General features: G+C 37.6%; 2 protein-coding genes across 2 annotated transcripts in view; one reads left to right on the plus strand and one right to left on the minus strand.

Annotated features, from left to right (window-relative positions):
• Positions 1-10,217, plus strand: part of smc1a (structural maintenance of chromosomes 1A) — a 22,269-nt gene extending 12,052 nt beyond the window's left edge. The window contains exons 16-26 of the mRNA XM_062053068.1: positions 3,555-3,661; positions 3,725-3,866; positions 3,949-4,094; positions 4,177-4,330; positions 4,413-4,520; positions 7,088-7,244; positions 7,333-7,487; positions 7,565-7,716; positions 7,790-7,859; positions 7,934-8,044; positions 10,036-10,217. Coding sequence (XP_061909052.1) covers positions 3,555-3,661; positions 3,725-3,866; positions 3,949-4,094; positions 4,177-4,330; positions 4,413-4,520; positions 7,088-7,244; positions 7,333-7,487; positions 7,565-7,716; positions 7,790-7,859; positions 7,934-8,044; positions 10,036-10,116 — 1,383 coding nt within the window. The 3' untranslated portion in view covers positions 10,117-10,217. The remainder of the gene's footprint in view (positions 1-3,554; positions 3,662-3,724; positions 3,867-3,948; positions 4,095-4,176; positions 4,331-4,412; positions 4,521-7,087; positions 7,245-7,332; positions 7,488-7,564; positions 7,717-7,789; positions 7,860-7,933; positions 8,045-10,035) is intronic.
• Positions 10,218-12,313: 2,096 nt separating this feature from the next.
• The window catches only part of LOC133653605 (dihydropyridine-sensitive L-type skeletal muscle calcium channel subunit alpha-1-like), a 55,476-nt gene continuing 53,378 nt past the window's right edge, over positions 12,314-14,411 (minus strand). Inside the window, exons 45-46 of the mRNA XM_062053071.1 lie at positions 13,059-13,136; positions 12,314-12,988 (exon numbers count right to left, since the gene is read on the minus strand). Of these exons, the coding sequence (XP_061909055.1) occupies positions 12,740-12,988; positions 13,059-13,136 (327 nt within the window). The 3' untranslated portion in view covers positions 12,314-12,739. The remainder of the gene's footprint in view (positions 12,989-13,058; positions 13,137-14,411) is intronic.

Here is a 14,411-nt window from a genome sequence, read left to right on the forward strand (position 1 = left end):
AAAAGCGGATCTGCAATGGCGTACTTTTGTAATGTTTAACGAGCATTTCATGTTTGTTACTTATAGGTTTAATTGTAAAAATATATATTCACAAGAAATAATGTTCCGCTGTGCAATCTAGTTGACACTTTTTGGTAAATATAAGCACCTAAAAAGGGAACTGTTTTTTTTTGGAATTTGCCTATCATTCACAATCTCTACGTAAGACAAAAAAACAAGTTTTTCTTTTTTTTTTAATGCATTCTAATTCGTAAACTGCGCCCAGTAAGAGGTGGCTAACATTGCAGCTAATGGGAGTACTCTATTCTGCCCATAAACACCTCTAAAAAACATCAAAAACCGCCAACAATACTCATTTACATATTGTGACCTGAATATTAACCAAGTATTAGCGATATTGGTATTATAAGCGCTAATCCAGACAAACTGTTTTTAGCGACACCGTGATCACTGAGAGCTATATTGGCATACTGAGCCTGTGAGCTGCTGCATCACCTCTGAGTTTGTAAAAGGTAATTTTAGATTATGAATCATGTCTCTCACTTGTATAGTAGAAGGTTGTCACCATAAACTGAGAAGTTGGTCAACTTTGACATCCAACTGATTCCCAAAAAGGCACTCGCTTTGCGGCACCTTATTTTTTCAAACCTTTCCTTAGGATTATAATTAATTCTTCATCTAAATGGGAAGATATGAACATCCCATCTGTCGCCATCCTAATGAGAGCAGACATTGTACAGTGAGTAATGGTTTTAATATGTTTGTAGTTTTCTTGTGTAGCACGTAGCAATCTCTACTACTTACTAGATCTGTTTAGCACACAGCTTCTAAAACTTGTAGCTCATCCTCCTTATAATAGTGTACTAAATCATAATAATAATATTTTATTTATAATGCACTTTTCATTTGACATCAAATTTCAAAGTGCTACTTATTAAAATACATAAAACAAATAAAACTGAAAAAAAAAAAAGGATAAAAGGCGTAACATTTATAGATTAAAATTAGCTGTAAGCTTTTCTAAAAAGGTGAGTCCTAAGTCCTTTTTTAAAAGCATCCACCGTCCTATGACAAAATATAAGGATGCTGATCATCTTTTGTCCCCAAGTAGTCTTTATGTCTCTCATGAAGTTCACCATGATTAGTGGTGGTGGTGTTGTCGAAGAGACAAGCAAATGTTGTGATGCGTCTCTGAAATTATGTTTTTATGAATGTGCCTGTTATTGCATTACATATATACTTATAGCATAGGGATGGGAATTGATAAGATTGTTCCAGTTCCGATTCCACTTTCGATTCTGCTTAACAATTCGGTTCTTTAGTAGTTCTCTCATCGATTCTCTTATCGATTCTTATTTGTATAAAAAGATAACAGAAAGGTGGATTAGCATCAATTTTTTTTAGTTTAGAGTTAAAACTACTATACAAAGCTACCAGTGAGGTCTTAGAAGGCACACAGCGTAGAAAAACTATTTTGAAAATAAATAAATAAAATTTACGAAATAAAACATAATATTGTAACATATATGATAGACCATGCAAACTTTTGTTTAGATTTACAAGGTGGAACTAATATATGGTATATGCTCATAACATGCAACACAAGATATTTCAAGCCTTATTTTGATATAATTTTGATGATTATGGCTTGCATTTTATGAAAAATTAAAAATCTCTAATGGCTAAAAACTGTGAGCCATGTTTATCAAAATTATAATAAATAAAGGCTTGATATATCTCAATTTGCATGTAATGAGTTTAGACAACTTATTAGTTTCACATTTGAAGTTGAATTGCTGACATAAATAAACTTTTACACGATATTCTCATTTTATGAGCTTCACCTGTATACTATGAGTGAAAATATTGGAGGAAAACATGCAACTTTTCTCTGACTATATATAACCAAAAAAAGGAGTATCTATGTGGAAAATTGTTGCAATTTTTTGACCATAAACTTAGTCACTGCTTGTTGACATTCGTCGTTCCTGGCTGAGTGGTACTCTGAACTGGAGCCATTACTGCCCACTTCAAACCGGTCAGAATATGTCTCCTCATGCTCATCTAAATGGGAGGGCATTAATTTCAATTTAACAGGTAATAGCGTTAACATTATAGTCGGTATTTGTACCTGTTGTATTTACGTCAGATGACTGCTGCTGCCTGGGATGAGATCGGCGCGGTTCAAAAACGCGACATTCATTGCATGCTGTATGTTCAAATGTTTCAGCATATTGCTCGTTTCTCCTCCTCTTGATGAAATAGCAACCTTGGAATTATTAAAACTGCCTTTTTTTAGTAAAATGTCGGCAAACTTCAGTGCGCTTTTTTCGCTCGGGAACACGCCATGTTGCTGACGTCACTACGCCCGTTGCGTAATGGCGTCATCCCCACCCGGAAGAAGATTCCAAGGAATTGATACACTTGGAACCGGTTCAGAACAAAAACTGTTTTTTGATTCCCATCCCTATTACAGCGTATATGTAAAATGATGAAGGAGGCATTTGGATGTTTTTTAGAGTGCTTCATAGGCGGAATAGAGCAGCTGCCATTACCTCCTTTGTTAGCTGACTTTTGCTAGCGTTTATTTAGAATTTAGAATTATAAACAACCTGTGTGCTTGTCTTGCATAAGGGTTGTGAATGATAGGCAACATTCCAATAAAAGTGCAGTTCCTCTCTAAGCAAGCTGCTAGCTTTTAAATATTAAGCGTAAGTGTATCGATGAATAGCCTACTGTAGTATAGTGTCAGTACGTGATGATAAGGATATTTTTCTGATTACTACAAACTGTATTTTTTTGTGGTTATTGTTATATACAGTAAAGACATTGCCAATACTGTCCCTATAACTACTTGGTTTTGTATTGATACCTACATTTGTAGTACCGCTCACTACTTTTGAATATAATAAGATATGTTCATGTATACACTTCTGCTCCATGTAGTAAATATTAGCAGTTAAAGCAGGATGCTAATGTTTGACTGTAAGTAATGGTCATGATTGCACCTTTGTTCCTTTATGTAAATAATGACATGCATTTTAGTAATCTTAGCTGACAGTATGAGATAACCACAGTTTTAATACAATAGGGGTACAATATGTGTGCAATATTAGTGTTGTTTTTATTTTTTATTTTCTACTACTACCGGTACTTACTTTTGTGTATGTGAATCTGCACTTCAACCTTGAAATGTACCCATTGTAGGATGATTGAAAGTCAATCCTATCCTTTAAATTTCTATTTCACTAATTGTCATGTTAACAGGACATCTCACACTTTAAGTCATAAAGTAGTAAACTTTATGTTGTACATTAAAACCACAAGTCATAAGTCATTTATGTGTATTTTGTATTTTGTTATACTTTATTATAACAGCTTTTGAAAATGAGTTCAAATCAAGTTGTGGACCCAAACATGTAAAAATAATTGTTTGACCAGTCAACTATTAAAATAATTCTAGATGGAGCTCTGGTGGTAAGTTGGAATCATTAGATGACATATGTGCTAATAAGTATGTGCCAAAGCTGTAACCATTTCCTAATTCTGTTCAGGTGGAAGATGAGGTGTTTGTGGAGTTCTGCAAGGAGATCGGCGTGAGGAACATCCGAGAGTTTGAGGAAGAGAAGGTCAAGAGGCAGAATGAGATCGCCAAGAAGCGGTGAGTTAATACATTTTATTAGTTCATTTCTGAAGTGTACATTTACATGGTGTTTCGTCTTAGTCTGGAATTTGAGACCCAGAAGACCCGCCTGGGAATCCAGGTGGACTATGAGAAGAACCAGCTGAAAGAGGACCAAGAGAAGGTCATGATGTGGGAGCAGACTGTCAAGAAGGACGAAGCTGAAATCGAACGCCTTAAGAAGGTATAATTGAGAATGTTTTTCACTTTGTTCTTAAGTTAATTTTACTCAGTGCTCATATTTGATCTTCTTTTCCTTTACTTAGGAGGAGCACAGACACATGAAGATTATTGACGAAACAATGGCTCAGCTACAAGACCTGAAGAACCAGCACCTCACCAAGAAATCTGAAGTCAACGACAAGAACCACGACATGGAGGAGATCCGAAAAAAGCTGGGCGGAGCTAACAAGTAGGCGACTGCAATAGTCAGATTGGATTTTCTTGTGTGTCTGTGTGTATGCGCTAAAAGCATCCTTGTTGTCGCTTCCCAGGGAGTTGACACAGCTCCAAAAGGAAGTAACGGCTATCGAGACCAAACTAGAGCAGAAGCGCAGCGACCGTCACAACCTGCTGCAAGCCTGCAAAATGCAGGACATCAGGTTACCTCTGCGCTCGGGGACAATGGACGACATCAGCCAGGGAGAGGTACTTTAGGCACCATCACATGTGCTGCCTACTTTTGGGATAAACTGAAAACTCAACATCTTCCACTTGTTCCTTTTTTCAGGGGAGCTCCCAGACAGATGAATCCAGCAGCCAGAGGACGTCCAGCAGCGTTCTGGCTAAAGAAGCACTCATTGAGATTGACTACAGCAACCTGTCTGAAGACCTCAAGGTATGACACCTCAATTTACCCTCCTGAATGTCCCATTTGTACTTTGTGTTCAACAACTGAAATAAGTTCCAAAATAGCGTGTTAGATGTGGGTTGGCCAAAATCAAGCTTTGATGCTGAAATTTACACAGCTTAAAACATTTTTACGCTGTGTTTTCCGACTGGAAACACATCGTTTTGTGTGTCTGTAGCTTCAGCTAATAAGCGCATGGCCACAAAAAACACTATTGTGCACTTTTTACAAATACACTGTAACTCTGCACTTATCCATTGTAATAGATTAAATATATCACATACAATGGCATAACATAAAGTAACATAAATTACAATTAAAGTTTTTAGTTTTCCTCTTTTAAAGTACGTATTAGTTATACATTGTCCCCTCTTTATTGCTTTGTATGTGTTTAATGTGAGGTTTTTGTACAGATAGTTCTGTTTGCATTAGTATTGGTTTCAAGTTTGTATGTTTTTAGTACATTCAATAAAAGAGACAACAGCATGCCATTGAATTTGAAAGTGTTCAAACTTTTGACTGGTGGTTGTATGTACAAATACAAATATATAAACCATGGCCGGAACTAGGCGTTGTTTGGCCCCAAACAAGATTTTCTTTGTTGCCTCATTTTTGTCTTTAATATAACTTATTTATTATTATTATTATTAAACTCCTGGAGGGCCCCAATCCACCCTAAACCTCAAGTCACCTCCTCACATACACACACGCTCAGTATGTTTATATACACTAGAAAACACATTATTGACTTATTTTGGTTAAAACTAGCTATTTAAACACATGTAAATTGCAAGTTTCCCCTTATTTCATAGTGTAAGGTAGATTTTATATGATTGATGTACCCCGCCTTCCGTCCGAATGCAGCTGAGATAGGCTCCAGCACGCCCCGCGACCGCGATAGGGACAAGCGGTAGAAAATGAAAGGCTGGATGGATGATGTATATGTTTATCATTAGTTGTTATTGATAATACATCTTATTTGTCATTATTATTAGTTAGTCTACTTGGGGTTAAGCCTTCCCTCTCCTTATAAACTAGTGACGCCTCTGTGTCATCAATGTTCCTTGAACGCACCACAGTTATATGCTATGAGATGCAGAAGTGAAACTTAAACATAACTTTGTCCTATGCTGTTACAAATTGATTTATCATATTTTTAGCTTTTTCCTATCACCTCACCCTGCTTCCCAAATGTTGGTGCTTTGTGTGAATGCTGAAAGAGGAACTGCACTTTTTTTTTTTTTGCCTATTATTCACAATTCTAATGTAAAACAAGAACACATATGTCTTCTTTCTAATTTGTAATGTACGTCAAGTATGAGGTGACTAACAATGAAGCTAATGGGAGTCCATAAAGCCCCCTAAAAACATCCAAAAACCGCCAACAATACTTCATTTACATGTTGTCACCTGAATATTAACCAAATATTAGCGATATTGTTATTTTAAGAGGTAACATAGAGGAACTACTTTCAGCGGGGCCATTATCACCAAGTGGTAACTATCTTATTTATACAGCTGTTGACATACTGAGCCAGTGAGCTGCTGCAATGCCTGTGAGCTGGTGAAAGTTAATTTGAGATTATAAATCATTCCTTTCACTTGTATAGTAGAAGGTTATTACCTTAAACCGAGGCGTTATTCAACTTTAACATTCAACTTACACCCAAAGATCGAGTGAAAGACACGAAAAGACGCTTGTTTGCCCCAACTTTAAATTAAATTTTTTTTAACTGCATAGGTTTTTTATACATTCGTAATTTAAATGGAAAGAAATTACAATCCCTTCAGTTGGCATCCCAGTGAGCGCAGACCTTGTGCAGTAAGTGATTGTTTTATTGTTCGTAGTTTGTATTTCTTGTTTAGCACTTGGCAATACTGCTACTCGCAGCTTCTAAAACTTGTAGCTCATCCTCTGTAAATTATTGCGCTGCCGTATTCTTAAAATAACCAAAGTACGTAAATATTACATGTTGTTATCAATGTGCCTGTTGCTACATTACATATACCGTATACTTGCAGCATGTATATAAAACATTGATGGAAGTGTTTGGAGCGCTTTACAGGCAAAATAGAGTGGCTCCATTGTCAGCTGACTATTGCTAGTGTTTCTTTACAAGTTATATTTTATGTGTTCTTCTATTACATAAGGATTGTGAATGATATGCAAAATTCCCCCCCCAAAAAGCGCAGTACCCCTTTTAAAGGTGAGCTTTGATGACGTCCTTGTGAGATAACAGTGAAGTATTCCATGCTGGGTTTGCCGCTACCAGGAGGAATGATCATTTTGCATTTTTGCAAGGGGGCTTACACATTCCTCATTGGATTCAAACAAGCTTATAAATTCAACTTTGACAACAAAATTGATTTGCATCAAAACTTTTATAACTGACAGATTTAAGTAAGAAATCTTTACATCTTTAACAAAAGCCCAGGCATGTCGGGATCATGTGGCCCCCCCTAGTGGTTGTGGCCCTGATTAAAAGTACACGTCTGGTTGGATTTTGTCTCCAGGAAAAGGTGTTAGAGTTAAGAGTCTGTCCTGTTTCATGCAGGATGCTTTGTCAGAGGAGGAGATCAAAGGGGAGACCAACGCGCTGCAGCAACGTCTGAATGAGCAGCAGAGCATCCTGCAGAGGATCAGCGCCCCCAACATGAAGGCTATGGAGAAGCTGGAGAGCGTCAGGGACAAATTCCAAGAAACCAGCGACGGTGAGTTGTGACTAAGCGGAAACCGACGTCTAACGAGCAGCGGGGGACATGTTCATCTTGAGAATCTCTTTGTGTTTGTGCCCCTCAGAGTTTGAAGCTGCTCGAAAAAGGGCCAAGAAGGCCAAGCAAGCCTTCGAGCAGATCAAGAAGGAACGTTTCGATCGCTTCAATACCTGCTTCGAGTCTGTGGCCACCAACATCGACGAGATCTACAAGTCGCTCTCGCGCAACAGCAGTGCTCAGGTACGTTTGGGAAGTGCTTCACTTTGAAGGAATTGGAAGTTTGTCCTCCCAATCACCAATGAGTGTTTCTTCCTTAGGCTTTCCTGGGCCCAGAAAACCCAGAGGAGCCCTACTTGGACGGCATTAACTATAACTGCGTGGCTCCAGGAAAGAGGTTTCGACCTATGGATAACTTGTCTGGAGGAGAGAAGACTGTGGCAGCCTTAGCTCTGCTCTTTGCTATTCACAGGTGAAGCAAACAAACACAACAACAATGTGTATTAAAACAAGAATACCTTTATTAAAACTCCTCTCCATCTCAGCTACAAACCTGCTCCCTTCTTCGTCCTCGACGAGATTGATGCTGCACTTGACAACACAAACATTGGCAAGGTCTGTCGCCATATGACCGTTTTAGTCATCCACTTCTTTCTGTCCAATTGTTGACGTTCTTCTTCCCTTCCAAGGTGGCCAATTACATCAAAGATCAGTCAGTGGAGAACTTTCAAGCCATCGTCATCTCCCTGAAGGAGGAGTTCTACACAAAGGCAGACTCGCTCATCGGCGTTTATCCAGAGGTGCGTATTAGCATCCTCATCCAAAGTCATGTGGACTCACTTATGTACAATTGAAATCATAGCACATTTTGATAGGAATCATCATCAAAAGTTAATTCATTTGTCCTGGAGCTACAGTTGTACTTCTCCAAATTGCACTTTAAAGTTTGCGACTTCACTCTATCGTAAATTCTAAAAAAAAAATTAATAATATTCTATGTATTTTTCGCCTGAATTCAGCTTTTTTTTTTAACAAGGAACAAATATACATCCACTTGATAAGAATTTAAAGCTATCTTAGTGAAATAGTGCAAAACCTAAGATAAAGAAATAGTTGCATTTTGTTAAAAAGAGGGACAAAATATTTTCTTTAACAGGTTTTCCCTCAAATGTAAAATGAGTCATCTTCTCCTTCGTAGTCTATTGCAGATTTTGTTTTGAAAAAGTACATTTTGGACTTAAATTAAGGATTTCATATAAAATTTGTTTTGGAATTTTTAGAAGGAACAAATATACATAAACCTGATAAAAATATAAATATATTTTAATTGAAATAGTGCAACATTTAAGAGAAAGAAAGAAATACAATTGTATTTTGTCCCCCACCCCCACAAAAAAATAAAGAAAATTAAATGCTTGTGTGAATTCACATTATTATTTCATTTTTTTCTCACCCTTCCAGTGGGCTACTTATCAAAAATACCAAAAAAATTGTTTCTAGCTATATTAGCCATCTTTTCTTTTACAGGTCTTCCCTTGCATGTAATAAGTCATTTTGTTCTTTGTTAAGACTCTATCATGGATTCTTAAATTGTTTTTAAGCATAGTCTATGTATTTTGTGGCCTAAATTAAGCTTTTTTAAATTAATTTATCAAATGTTTTACTTAATTTACATACAATTCATTAGATGGAACAATATACACGACTTGATAAAAATATGAAGATATTTTAGTTGATATAGTGCCAACCTTAAGCGAAAGAAATAAACTATATTTTGTTCCAAAAAAAGAAAAAGGGAAAAAAACAACCAGAACAAAACAAAAAATGGTTGTAGGAATACACATTATTTTTTCAGTATAATGCTTTCATCCTTCCATTAAGCTACTTGTCGTCAAAAAGGTGTTTCTATAACAAAAACAAGTATCTTACTTTTTTTTCCCAAAACAAATTGTCCACCTCAGCCATCTTTTATTTTGCATTTAAAATGTAATATGAGTTATTTTTTCATTGTCAAAAGTTCTATTGTTGATTTTTACATTGTCTTTAAGCATATTCTATGCATTTTTGGCCAAAATTAAGCATTTTTAAGCATACAAATGACTAAATAAACAAAAAATTTAAAATAATTTCGTAGTGGGCACTAGATCTATTTGGATTGCTTGATTAATAGATGGGGCCAAACCAATCAGGGGACACTGTTTCGTATCTTGGCCACTGATTGGCCCAGCCTGAGGCAGCACCCAGTCCCGCATTTTCGAGGGTAGCGATGACTATTTGGTGTTATTTTATCTCTAAATAGCTCTCATAACATTAAAAATTCCTACTTTGCGGAAAGTCATTTATCACAGTCAGGCAGCAATTACCTGTGATAAACTTTACTTTGTGTCAAAACTACACACAAAACCTGACTATATTATGGATGGATATTTGTCCACATTTCCTTGACTGAATAGAGCCCTAATGTTTACGTCTTTGGGAGTAGTGACTGTATTTGACACCTCCAATAACAGAAATCCTTTGAAGGACTTCAAAATAATCCACAAAGTCAAACCCACTTAGCACATTCATGTGTGCCATTGTAATGGAATATAATGGCAATAAACACTTCTGAATCAACAGCACCTCTGCTGGGTGTCAGAAGAAGTGCACTTTATTCTGCCCTTTTGTTTCTTTAAGACACGACCGCAATTAAAGTCTCTCCATCAACAGATGAATTATTATGCCCCTTTTTAATCCGATTCCTTTCGAGTTCAACTTTGAGTCTGACCCTCTTCCTCCTTCTCGCCCACAGCAAGGAGACTGTGTCATCAGCAAGGTGCTCACCTTTGACCTCTCCCAGTATCCCGACGCCAACCCCAATCCCAATGAATAAGAACGTTCCAACCACTAGCCCTGCTCACAAACGTTCCATTCCTGGATTTCTCTCCTGTAGCTGCAGTTTTTGTATGTTTTAGGTCACTATGATATTTTTGATCATTTTCAAGGAAAAAGACTGATTATGTGTTGTTTGAATATGCTTTGCTGTAGCGTAGTTCAGGGTTGTCTTATAGATGGTGACAGCCAGATTAAATGTACATGGACATGATTTGGGAATACAGTACATTTTTACCTGACACACACATCATGTTTCTCCTGCAGATAAATGCACCTATCCATAACTTCTATACGGTGCCATTAAACATCAACTTTGGAACAACTATGTCTTTATATTCCCCTAAATCATATTCGCAATGGATTTTTTTTTCTTTCTGGGCTTCTTTGCTTTTTAATAAATACAATTTGAATTATTTAAAATCCTTGCTCAAGTTTACTTTGCAATTCAAATGATTGTGTTGGCGTTATTTCAAGTACAAAACTTTATGACGGTTTTAGTTAAATACGAGCCACCAAGCCTGCGCGCTGCAGTAGATTCCATTCCATAAGCGGCCTGTGCTCTGCGAGGCAGTTCTATTTATAGACTGGTTCAAGTTACACAGCTGAACCGTTGCACTGGGCAGCAGTGATCCAAAGCTTGGAAGATGCCCAATTTATTAGGTACACCTGTTTTCTAGTATCACAGCCCAGCCCTGACACAAATCCAGCGGTAGGAAGTAACAAATGACACTTATCCGTACAATTAAGTCGTGTGCGTTTTCTAAAGTCAGTTTTAAAGTTTGTATTTTTACTTGAGTATACTTTAAGTAGTGGTCCTCAATAGGCAAATCCAGCCCACCAAAGCCTTTCAATGTTGGATAAAATGTGAATAACTGCTTAGCTCAATGGGTAATAACTTGGGCTGTCAAAAATAACTAGTTAACTCATATGACTAATCACAAAACATTAATCATGTATATATGCAGATTAATCACACTATTTTTTTGACTGTACATGCTCCTTTAGCTTAAGTGGACGGGTACCTGAAAGGCGATAACTGTTACCAAGTTATGAACAACGAAATATAGTGCATTCAAGTAGTCCAGAGCAGTGGTTCTCAAACTTCTTTCACCAAGTACCACCTCAGAAAAAACTTGCCTCTTCCAAGTACCACCATAATGATCAACAATAAAATACTGTAGCGCAGTAGGCCTAAATATTCATTAAAAACAAGGCGGAGGATTTGTTGGCTAAGTATATTTAATCTTTTTGGCCATTGCAACGTTACACACAGTTTGAACAGTAACACTGTGAATATAGAACAATAAAAACTTTAATCAAGTGATTCCTCTGCCTACCACCTGATGGAGCCTGAGTACATGTGTTTGAGAGTCACTGGCTTAGAACATTTAAAAATATATTTAATGACATTCTGACAATAAAGCAGCTTTTTGTCCAAATATGTTTATTTTAAATTTACACAAACATAAGTAACCTGTGATTAATCATGATTAATCCAAATTCAATAGTGTGATTAATCTGATTAAAAATGTATGATTTGACAGCATTAGTACCGTATTTTTCGGACTATAAGTCGCAGTTTTTTTCATAAGTTTGGCCGGGGGTGCGACTTATACTCAGGAGCGACTTATGTGTGAAATTATTAACACATTACCGTAAAATATCAAATAATATTTAGCTCATTCACGTAAGAGACTAGACGTATAAGATTTCATCGGATTTAGCGATTAGGAGTGACAGATTGTTTGGTAAACGTATAGCATGTTCTATATGTTATAGTTATTTGAATGACTCTTACCATAATATGTTACGTTAACATACCAGGCAAGTTCTCAGTTGGTTATTTATGCGTCATATAACGTACACTTATTCAGCCTGTTGTTCACTATTCTTTATTTATTTTAAATTGCCTTTCAAATGTCTATTCTTGGTGTTGGGTTTTATCAAATAAATTTCCCCAAAAATTGCGATTTATACTCCAGTGCGACTTATATGTTTTTTTCCTTCTTTATTATGCATTTTCGGCCGGTGCGATTTATACTCCGAAAAATACGGTATAATGCTTATTCTTTGATTAAAGGTCCAAATCCCAGTCAGTGTGGAAGGTAACATGTACAGTATTAATGATTAAGTAGTTAAAAATGTCAACAGTAAATAATGGGCAGGACAACCAATTGTTGGTAAATTCTGATTTAATTCATCAACTTGTTGATTCATTAAGTACACATTTTTGTAGTCTTTACATCTGTGTGGAAATGTTACTTTTTATTTATTTAAAACACCCAATATTCCATCATACATAAAGAAATATGAAGGCATTTAAGATATAAATAATCCAGACTGCCTTCACAAAAGGCTATTAGAGATGTTTGAAGGGCTTTATGAATAGAGTTGGCATGGTCATATATTTGAATCCTCCCAGGTAATGTAAAGGCCAGACAGATGTTTGCACATTGCACAAAAACAATGTTATTATAGTGCAGGAAGTGAGTTTACGTTCCCTAGTCTGTACTGTACCTGCAAAGGTGGCATAGGTTGTTTGTGGAGCCTCATCGACGTGTTTCAGCACATGTGACGTGTCTTTTAAAGCTGCGGGATGCACAAACATGTCCGCGTGACCTTTAAACATTGGAGTCAGCCTCAGGCAGCTCTGATGGATGTTGGACACGAGCAGAGGGACTGCCGGGAACAGGACGCCTCTTCCTCCTCACAGCCGGATCTGGCCGCTGTGCTTCCTGGGGGGCCTCGGTCTGGGTGTGAGGAGGAGGCGCGGGGACGGGGCGTGTCTTTCTGACAGTGCGTTGCTTGAGGAGAGCCCGAGCTACGCCCTCGATGTCCTCCAGCGTGGTGGGTACGTCCTCAGGATCCTGCTTCACAATACGCATCTTTTACTTTTCATCTGACAAAGGTCATTTCACAGAGAAGAGATGATTTTTTTACCTCCTGGACAAGTTGCTCAGCAGCACTATGGGAGCTGCCGCTTGGACTGTCACTGAGCCTTGTTGGCTCATAAGGGAACTGCAAAGAAAAAGTTTGCTTTACATACGTTGTAAGTCAGTACATTATTTGACCATTTGGACAGCAACCCCAATCAGAACCACAGCTGCACCCTGACCTTAAAGGCCTACTGAAATGAATTTTTTTTATTTAAACGGGGATAGCAGATCTATTCTATGTGTCATACTTGATCATTTCGCGATATTGCCATATTTTTGCTGAAAGGATTTAGTATAGAACAACGACGATAAAGATTGCAACTTTTGGTATCTGATAAAAAAAAGGCTTGCCACTACCGGAAGTAGCGTGACGTAGTCAGTTGAACATATACGCAAAGTTCCCTATTGTTTACAATGATGGCCGCATGAAGTGAGAGAGATTCGGACCGAGAAAGCGACAATTTCCCCATTAATTTGAGCGAGGATGAAAGATTTGTGGATGAGTAAAGTGCAAGTGAAGGACTAGTGGGGAGTTGAAGCTATTCAGATAGGGAAGATGCTGTGAGAGCCGGGGGTGACCTGATATTCAGCTGGGAATGACTACAACAGTAAATAAACACCAGACATATATATACTCTATTAGCCACAACACAACCAGGCTTATATTTAATATGCCACAAATTAATCCTGCATAAAAACACCTGCGTGTTTGTTACGCTAGCTCCTAGCTCCTCTGCTAGCTCCTAGCTCCTCTGCTAGCTCCTAGCTCCATAGAACACGCCAATACAATTCAAACACCTGATCAACACACACAATCACTCAGCCCAAAAGACCGTTCACCTAACCCAAGGTTCATAAAGCTTATATATTTTTAAAAAGTTACGTACATACGCAAAAAAAAGTTGCGCACATACGGTCAAGCGATCAAATGTTTAGAAGCCAAAGCTGCATACTCACAGTAGCACGTCTGCGTCTTTGTCATCCAAATCAAAGTAATCCTGGTAAGAGTCTGTGTTGTCCCAGTTCTCTACAGGCGTCTGTGTATCGAACTCAAAAGTCCTCCTGGTTAGAGTCTCTGTTATCCGAGTTCTTCCATCTTGACTGCATCTTTCGGGAATGTAAACAAAGAAGCGCCGGCTGTGTACTGTTGTTGCTGACTACGTTCGAAAAATACGTCCATTTCGCACCGACAACTTTCTTCTTTGCTTGCTCAGCTTCCTTCTCCATAATGCAATGAACATGATTGCAACAGATTCACGAACACAGATGTCCAGAATACTGTGGAATTATGAAATGAAAACAGAGCTTTTTCGTATTGGCTTCAATGTAGAAGGCATACCCGTGTTACCCGGGCTAC

This window comes from Entelurus aequoreus, linkage group LG07 (assembly GCF_033978785.1).
Source record: "Entelurus aequoreus isolate RoL-2023_Sb linkage group LG07, RoL_Eaeq_v1.1, whole genome shotgun sequence".
Classification (NCBI taxonomy): Eukaryota; Metazoa; Chordata; class Actinopteri; order Syngnathiformes; family Syngnathidae; genus Entelurus; species Entelurus aequoreus.